Source organism: Quercus lobata, chromosome 10 (genome assembly GCF_001633185.2).
Source record: "Quercus lobata isolate SW786 chromosome 10, ValleyOak3.0 Primary Assembly, whole genome shotgun sequence".
NCBI classification, from domain to species: domain Eukaryota; kingdom Viridiplantae; phylum Streptophyta; class Magnoliopsida; order Fagales; family Fagaceae; genus Quercus; species Quercus lobata.
Window position 1 is genome coordinate 18,672,645 of NC_044913.1, and position 9,680 is coordinate 18,682,324.

At 32.3% G+C, this 9,680-nt stretch overlaps 1 protein-coding gene across 3 annotated transcripts; it reads right to left on the minus strand.

The window, feature by feature from the left end:
- LOC115965670 (intracellular protein transport protein USO1) lies at positions 1 to 6,665 on the minus strand. Of its 3 annotated transcripts, none has more exons than XM_031084949.1 (9): positions 6,528 to 6,665; positions 5,753 to 5,815; positions 4,640 to 4,699; positions 3,703 to 3,805; positions 2,301 to 2,898; positions 1,289 to 1,424; positions 934 to 1,101; positions 735 to 842; positions 1 to 578 (listed from the first exon to the last, which is right to left on the minus strand). In XM_031084949.1, the coding sequence occupies exons 3-8, from the start codon at positions 4,679 to 4,681 to the stop codon at positions 786 to 788; spliced, it is 1,104 nt and encodes a 367-aa protein (XP_030940809.1). In that variant the 5' UTR covers positions 4,682 to 4,699; positions 5,753 to 5,815; positions 6,528 to 6,665; the 3' UTR covers positions 1 to 578; positions 735 to 785. The 3 variants fall into 3 exon arrangements, with proteins under 3 accessions (XP_030940809.1, XP_030940808.1, XP_030940807.1); XM_031084948.1 differs by having other exon boundaries at positions 1,289 to 1,421; positions 5,753 to 5,878; XM_031084947.1 differs by having other exon boundaries at positions 5,753 to 5,878.
- Between the last annotated feature and the right edge of the window lie 3,015 nt (positions 6,666 to 9,680).

Consider the following 9,680-nt stretch of genomic DNA (forward strand, 5'->3'; position numbering starts at 1 on the left):
TCAGTTTTAATCATAGACTCATTGAGATTTATGGTTATGAAAAGCCAACCACATTGACATAGACAATCAGATTAAAAATGGCAAGTGAATACACACAAGACCTTGCCAGTTTGTAATCTTCGAATATCCACAAGATTACATCAATTGCTGAATCTTATTCCTCACCCCCAAAAAAAACAAAAACCCAAAAAAAGAAAGAAAGAAGTTTGGCGCAAGCACTTTGTAGCCATAAATTTATCTGCCGTGTGCTCCATTGCTGTGGTGATAATTGTTATGATCACTTAGCTTTGCACCGCATACTTGTAGGACACTAATGGATGTTAGAACTACCAACTATACTGCGGTAACAATCGATTTCACGATTACAAATTCCACTTGTTACAGAACCTATGTTACCTAAACTCTTCAATTCCTTGGTACATATGGCTACTTTATGGACTGTTGCATCATCTTTGGAAGCCAATTAATAAGTTTTGCTTTATAAAACTTATTTCACAAAACAATCTATAGACAGACTTCCCAGGTTTGCAATCTTGACGGCTTCATGCATTGTTTCCGTCTGGAGTATCACATAACCCCTGCACAGAATGATTCAGGCATTCAGAAATATGAAGCACCTTAGATGGATGAGAAGTATCATTTTATGAGCTAGAAACAGTGAAAGTGATTCTGTTAAGAGTGCTTTTACAAGTGAATTATCAGCAATTTAGAAGAGACTTTAAAGTGATACAAACCTCAATATTTCGGTACATGGATGATGGATCCCTGAAAGCTTTTGATAATCTCTATGCTTCATGGTAAGGCATGACAGCAGTGTAGGGTTTCCTCTTTTCTTTTTGAACCTTGATCACAAAAACAAGATTATAACTTTTACAATTTAAGTGTATTTCTTTAAATGCTTACATGAAAGATTGCAAGTTTAAACATCAATACCTGTGCCTCTAATTCTGCAATTCTCTGCAAAGATGCCTGCTCAATGCAAGCGCGGCGCCTGCACTCTTCTTCAAGCAAACCTGTAATTTGGTACCTAAACTCAGCCATCTCTTGAGCTAAGTCCTCTGCTTCTTCCTTTGCTCTTAACTTTTCCTCTCTCAATTCTTCCTGGCAAGTAGCAACCGTTAGTGTGTTAACTTCTATGGGTTAAAATCAAGTCATAAAACCCCGAAGTCCAGAAGAGAGACGAACCTAGGGTACTCAATCTCACTAGTAACCGAAATTTATTTATGCAGCTTACTGAGATTGATCACTTATATACAGTTAAAGGAGGCACTTCCGTGGATGGTCATACCTTAAGTTGCTTCACAAGAATTTCATAGTCTTGGATCTGTCGTGACTTCTTCTCCATCTCATTTCTTGAATCTGCATCAGGTGCCCCTACCATTGCCAATTTTGAGAGGAGTTGACCCATGACTTCTCCATAACTGCTTCAGAAATTATCAAAATATCATACAGATGTCAAAAGAAGGGAAACTGAATATAAACTTATACAATTAGTAAAACTTTTCAGGACTTCAAAAACAAAACTTAATGCGGCATTTTTTCCTCAAGATAATCTTAACAAAAGTACATGTTTAACATCTCCTCATTTGGATTTTGGGTCAAAAACTATAAAATTAAAAAGATAAGCACACGTAAGGCCTAAAATGCAGGTGCCAAATGAATAGAATTGATGGTTTATAATCTATTGAAGATAAGTTGAGGAATTCCTTCTTTCATCTTCCAACATCGTCCCTCCAAAATGGTGCAAATTTTGAAAGTCAACAATGTGCAGTTTCACACATCTATGCCCTCCGCTCCCCCTGCCCCGAACCCCCCTGTCCAATATATATAAAATTCATTTTTTTTTCCTCATTTCAACTTCTTTTTTCTGAAAAAATAAATTGCATTTGATTATCCTCGAAAAGATTGTAACTGAAACTACATAATATTCCACTCGTTACTTTTAAGCAACACCAACCAAGAGTTATTATAAAACACCAAAAAAATGGATCCACCAAGGAAGACATCAAGACAAAGTCAAATCCCATAAGAAGTAACTACCCAGTCCAAGATCCCAAAAAAAAAAACACTTGATAAGTAGATTTATTGAGCCAGAGAGATTACCATAAACAAAGATTTTATGGTTAGAGACTACTGATATATGGATAGCAAAAGTGCCTCTGGCAGGTCTAAAGATCAGACAATAACAAAAGATTCTTCCCTTTCTCAGCATTATAATATTATCAAAAAACATTCTTTACTGGACATGAATCACATACAAGTTAATTAGTAAACAAAAACAATTATAAGTTGAAATGTACCTAATTTCTTTATATATACTAATCTTGTTCTCTGGTTTACTCAAGGAAGTCTGAGACTTCTGATCTGTTCTGTCCTTGTTTTCCAGCCATTCTTCAATTTTTTGACAAAATACCCTGGCATTCATTTCAGATTTATCAAGCTTTTCCTTCAGTTCCTTATTTTCCTTATCTAGGTGTTCCATAATTTTCTGTGCACTTTGAAACTGAACCTCAAGCTCTTCAATCAAACCATTCATCCTAGCTTTTTCTTGAACAGTTTCTTCCTGGATTTTCTTAGCTTCAAGGCAACTCTGCTCCAAAGCCGTGATATCAAGCCTCATGCTTTCTATTTCACATTCAGACTCTAATGCCAAGGATGAGATTGACTCCTCTAGTTTCCCTATGCACAAATTTGAATTTTGTAACTCCACTTCTTTGCTTTCCAGTTCCTGCAACAAGAACAACTGCTCTGAAGCGGATCTCTTCAGCTCCTCCCTTAGCCTGTCAACTTTCTCCGGTAAATCTTCCATGTCTGATAATTTCAGCTCAAGGCTGTGTACATGCTCTTCCAGGCAGTTCACCTCTGTGTTCCTTACATTTAATTGATCCTGCAGGTAATCTGTGATGAATGTTGTGATTGGTTAAGCCAAAGAAAACTGTTGACATGTCAATTCATGGATGGAGGACAGCATGCTGCCAAGGCCATCAATGTGCAGACATCATTATATTGTCATTGATAACTACCATAAAGGATCCGTCCTAAAAAGCCCAGATGGCTGAAAAATATTGGAAAGCAAGAGTTAAAAAAGTGGAATCACATAATAACATGTGTGTTGAACACAAATGATCTTATTGTTGGAACCATAGATACATTAACTGCTTTTCCCCTAAAGCCTGTGTAATCACTCACGAACTATTTACAAAAGAGGGCATTAGGCCCTAACTTTTGATATAATTGATCAGAATACCTTATAAGGGATTAATTATGGGTTATAATATCATGAGCACTTGCATGATACTGTTTCAGTTTCTACGTTGCCGTAACTAACGTACAAGCCCCAAAAGAATTTGGAACATATTCATCAAATAATAGAATGCTTACTTTAGAGGAAATAATATATTACAACACATTCATCAAATAATAGAATGAAATCAATGTCATCCATGGTTTGTATACCAGACAAAAAATGGAATAGAGCTTGAGGAATCAAATATAGACGATTTTATCAAATGCCATTGAAACATCTATCATTATCAAAATGGATATTTTCATCCCTTTATTAATAGACATCATAATTTAATAGAATGCAAACAAGCTACAATAGTTCCACACAAAAGGAAATCCTGTTAAAAATAATCATAATCAGCCGCAGAAACTTAACAACTTAAGCAAATATTTATATTAAAATACAAGAATAACTACCTATTTCTTGAAAGCAGTTCATCAACTCTTTTTCCAACTTTTCAATGTTTTTCTTGTCTTCTGTACGAGCCTCTGACAATGATTTCACATGTAGCTCTAGTCTCTGTGTCAAACAAAAGTCTGAAATCAGATACTATGCTGGAGATGATAGTTCTAGAACCTTACAGATATTTTGCCAGAATATATTTTTCTGGTTAAACAGCAACAACTTCTTTCTAGACCAAAGAAGAGTAATGGAGCGGAAAGTTAAAACCACAATATTATATTTTCCTTTTATATTCTTTAATTTCCCCACCATTTTTTGCCCTCGAAACAACATTTTTGCTTCAAATTAGTGATTTTCTTCACATGCTATTCTGAAAATTATAATTAGAAGATTTGTGGACAATTTGGAAAACAACTATATTTGATTTGGACACTCCTTTTCAAGCAACTGATTCACAAAATAACCAGAAACAATTACAAAGGTATGTGTCACTTACAATATATACTAAATTGGACAATTCAGTCAATCTTATTAGTTTACATATCATAATATTTATTTCATTAAGAGGTAGGTATTCAAGAGGATTGATCATAACCGGCCTACACAATGTCACAACAGTCAATTATTCTCTTTGTAATCCACTATCTAATTCATGCAGTTCAAAGCATGCTACAACTGCATTTGAAAATATTATATTTTGTAACAACAATTTTTTCCCTTACTCCACTAGTTTCTATATTACAAGAAAATGTAAAAAGTAACAAACTGAAAGTAAATAGAAAATAACACATGTAGAGGCCAATGAAATGGAAAAACAACATGCCCATACATAGTTCATTCATCCAAAGAGGAATCAAATAAATGACTTAAGCATATCAAAGAAAATGAATTTTTTTCTGTTTCACAATCAATTGAAATGAAAAGAAAACTTCAATAGAATCAAAACAGTACCCTGATCAGATCAAAGCTTTGGGATTGTGAATCTTTCAGCATGTCCTTTTCTTTCCTTAACTGCATACAATTGAATAAATTGATCAATAATAAAAGAGAATCGTATCAATTGGCAAGAACACTTACAGATATCCATATTAGAATATGAATTGATAACAAAAAAACATTGGCCCAGCCAACGGCTTGAAAATATTACTAAACTAAGGTCTTCCAAAAATAGGACAAAGTGACAGCCAATTTCTTTTTCTTTTTTTGGATGAATAGTAATTTTATTTAGACCAAGGACGCCTGCAAAGCAGGATACAAACAAGCAGCATAGCTGCAACTAGTCAACAATGACAAACACTACACACTGAAACTGGCAACAGCAAACAATACAGATTACATTTGAAGCCTAACAAAACATGAGTCTTAATGAGCACCCTCATGGACTGAATCCGGAAGCTTCCAGATGTAGCAGAGCTTCCTGTGACCTTGGGACCTTCCTCATCGCAGCCAACTGAAATCTTAAAGCCTCCTTTATTTGATGGATCAACTCTTCTCATTTCTAGCCCTTTCACTAAAAGCACAAGCATTCCACTCCAACCAAATGAAATAGATCGAGGCAGTCCAAGCTAATCTGCTTAAAGTAGCCTTAAGACAAGTTTGTGTAGTAACAAATTTATCATCGATGGATGCATCACCTTATCCAAATTAGAGAATTAGACTAGAGAAGCTAAAATCAAAGAATAGACAGCTTATGTCTTCCGCTTCACTCTGCTACTGAGAGGATCACCACAGAAACCCTTAAAAAAGCAACCTGTCCTTTGTAAAGAGTCTATTTTAACAGCCAGCCAACAAATGAAGGAACACTTTAAAACTGATTTCCAAACTAGATAGCTACCCACCAAGAAAGTTATGGCAGTTTCCCCCCTCCCCCAAATATTGAATTATAAAAAAAAAAAATGTTAGCACTTCAACTCAATAACTAGCTGCTTACAGTAGTCTAGGAGAATTTATCAATAAAAAAGTACTCTAAGATAATTTTTAAGGCCACTAATTAAATTTCCGATAAGGCGATAACAACATCCTTAAAAACATACATAAAAGTAGGTAAATGGGCATGAAATATACCTCTCTAAATCTAGTCCCAATCTGTATGAGTTCCTCAACGTCAGAAGAGTAATCACTATCATTCTTTGCGCAATGAGACATTTGTGCACAGAAAAGTGAAACAAATTATCAAAATGTATGATTACCCTGTATTCATTTGTTAAACTATCAGAGCCCGTCACGACATAAGAACAACATAAATTAATGTCATTAATAGTAAACAAATGATTAACATAGATAATTCAACATATTCATGTAAGCCTCTATAAAAAAGAGAAATCCCCATGAGAAAAAAAAGTGAGAAATTGCTTATAATTGTCCTTTCAAGAATACAAGAACACAATGCATTCGTCATTCCACAAAAATAATGATGACATTACTATGCTTTCTGGCCCATAACTCTATTAACTTAAAAAATATGGATCATTTTTCAAAATTTCCACACAAGATAAGAAATAAAATCCCATAAAGAACAAAACAAAACAAACAAAAAAAGTATTTCAAGTACCCTATAATTTACGTATAGTTTCCACTAACAATTTACACAATATCTTCTCCCAATTAAAAAAACAAATAAATAAAATTTCTAACATTCACTGACCCAGAAATGAAGAATCAAATACTTCAACAGTAATGGGTATTGCAATTTATAAAAAGAAAAGCTAAAATTCAACATGGGTTTGAATCATTTGGTGATAAAGCGAAAGCCTTCAACATGAATTCATGAAAAATCCAAATAAAAATAACATACTAATACAACAAAAATACAAAAAATTCTTCGATATATATATATTACCTTCGGAAGCGTGAGTCAGAGTCTGGAAAGTTTTCAAATTTGAGGCAAAGAGATTAGGATTTGTGATATATATTTATTTTTCAAATGGGAAAGTTTTTTTGAAACTCCGAGAGAGAGTTTTGTTTATTTTGGGTGATACTATATTATTAATATTATTATTATTATTATCGGACAGCTCAAAGTTTAAACTACACTTTTGGAGTTTGGACTTTGGACAAGTAATTTGAATGGGAGCGGTTTGAGCTGGCGAGTTATTCGGGTCGGCCCACCCAAAGTGGGTAGGTACAAAAAAATTGGTCTTTAAAATATATATATATATATATATATAAATATATTTTGGTCCTAATTTGGGAGGACAAGCAACTAGAATTTAAATTTTAAACTATTTTGCTTTTGCCAATTCCATAAAGTTGTACACCTTTTGTCATGAGTTGTTGTTATGTCTGAAATTTTTTACTTAGAACTTTGGCATCAGTACAAGCATGTAAACTTTTTTTTTCTATTTTATAATAAGAAAGTTTTTTTATACAATAACTTTTCAAAAATACTTATATCAAATTATCTAGTTTACACTATATTTCATTAAAATATTATTTTTTTATTAGTTTTTTATTACTCTTTCAAATTATCTTTCTCTTTTTGTGTATATGAATAAAGAAATATTAAAAAATGAGAAATGATATGTTCACAACATTTTTAAAATATTTTCACAACAAATCATAAGTGGCAAGTTGTTACTAGTGGTTATTGTTGAGGCAAAAAAGTAATCTTAGTGTTAGGTTCAAATTTGTATCAGTAACAATTAACCATCTATGATTTGTTGTAAAAATGTTGTGAATGTAGCACCTTTCTTAAAAAATAGATTTGCATGTGAATAGTAGTTGTCTATATTTATATGATTACTGTAGGAACAATCTAAATTACACAATTTTAGATAGACTGATGTTGGAGGTTCAAACATTACTCTTATGTTATTATACATGGGTTGATGTAAGTGTTCTAAGTAATATATTATAAGCGAAGTTCCTTTTAAAAAAAAAAAAAACTATGGTTTATGGTTATGACAAATTAAATTCTAAGTTTTTAATTTTGTCAATTTTTTTGACAAGTACACAGTAGAGAGGGAGATGTGGAGGTGAAATTCGATAGACATAAGATGAAACACCACAAATGATGTCATTACAATTGGATTCAGTTAATGTATGCTCTTAGAGCATATATTAACAATCAATTTTAAGAAATTTTTTATTGGAAATTGAAAAAACTGTCAAAGGACATACAAACAGTTTTTTCAATTCCTAATAGAAATTTTTCTAAAATGATTTACTAACATATGCCTTAAGGGCATGCATTAGTAAAACTCATATATATATATATATATATATAATTTGATAATTGAAGATGCGTGATTTGATAGCTAGGGATGAGGAGATTTGAATCCTAGTAGTCCGTTTGGAAACTGTACAAGGTGCATATCACTTAAACTCCTTAATTTTGTCATTTTAAGTCTCATCCTTTATAAGTTATGACAATATTAACACTTTGTCCGCATCTAATAAAAACCAATAACAAAGAAACTGTGACACTCATTATTTCAATTCACTCATCTTAAATATCGGTTTCATTTAATGTTTTTCATCTAATAAAAACCAAAACAATGCCGTATTGCCGTTTGCATTTATTGTTTTTTAGTGGTTCTTGGTACTTATGGGCAAAGTGTTTAAATTATTATGATTTATAAAGTCTACAGTTTAAAATAACAAAACTAAAAAGTCGGTCTATAATTTGTCATAAAGAACATATTTTAGGATTTTGTGAGTCGTATATTTTGATTTTGAGTTTTATGACGTAAGTAGTTAAATACTGTGTGTGTTTTTGTTTCTTAAAAAAAATGATAATTGTCTTGCATTATTTAAGAAGGTATGATATATTTAGTATAACTTGTTTTATCATCTCTTAAAAGTTATTTAAGTGAAGTTTGTACCCATTCTCTCTTACCTTGTGTTAGTTAAGTACCAAAAAAAAATTAAGACTCGTGTGGTCATGCCTTCAAAATGTAAAAACTTTTTTTTACTTAATTTCCATTTGGAAGGATTTTATTTATTTATTTTTAAAAATATTGTATAGTTTTTTGAGATCTATGATTAAAAAGATAAATAACAATAATTTATTGGAGTATAAGATGAGAAAAATGCAAGAGAATATTTCAAAATTTTTATATAAAAAATTTAGAAATTTTTAATATGAAAAATTTAGAACCATATGATGTGCTCCCAAGTAAGATAATAATAATAATAAAAAAATAAATAAAAAACCTAATGTATAGTTACTCCTAGCCCTACTCCTAACCGTGTTACTATTCTTTTTTTTTTTTTTTTATATAGGTAAAGTGTTTAGAATACTCTACTATTCTTATTTATTCTATTTTTTTTATTCAATTGATATAATTTATAAATATAATAAGTTATTATTAATTTGATAAAAAATGTATGATTAGTTATTTAATTCTATTTGTTTATGCATCCAATGATTGTTGTCTTAAGACTCTTAACGATCTTTAAACTATTAATAATTTTTTAGAACTTGGAAGTTGTATATATAGAAAAAACCAAAAACAACAATTAATCATCTTATTTTTTTCACTTGCACCTACCCTCCGCCAATAAATTTTTGGCTCCACCATTATTGACCCCCCTAGGAAAAAAATTTGGAGCCGCCACTACACTTAGATAACCACAATTGGTCCTTCTAGGGCCAACAAAAAAAAAAGGGTAAATTCCACAAACCTACCCTGAGGTTTGTGATAATACCAATTAGGTCCATAACATTCTAAAACCTACCAATTTAGTCCAAAAAGACAATTTTGTCCCTAACTTTCTTTCTCTTTCTCTAATTTGTCTCTGTTCATCTCCCCTTCTCTCTTCTCTTTCTCTCTCTCTCAGATCTCTCTCTTAAAACCCACCGCCCAACAGCCACTAGAAAAGCCATTGACCACCACGCTCATATTACCACACCCATTGCTGCCTAGAAAACCCATTGCCTAGCAAACCCATATCACCCACACCATAGCCGGCTAGGAAAACCACCTCCCAGCAAAACCATACCACCCACAACCATTAGAATGGAACCACTACCACTGCCACCATGCCACCC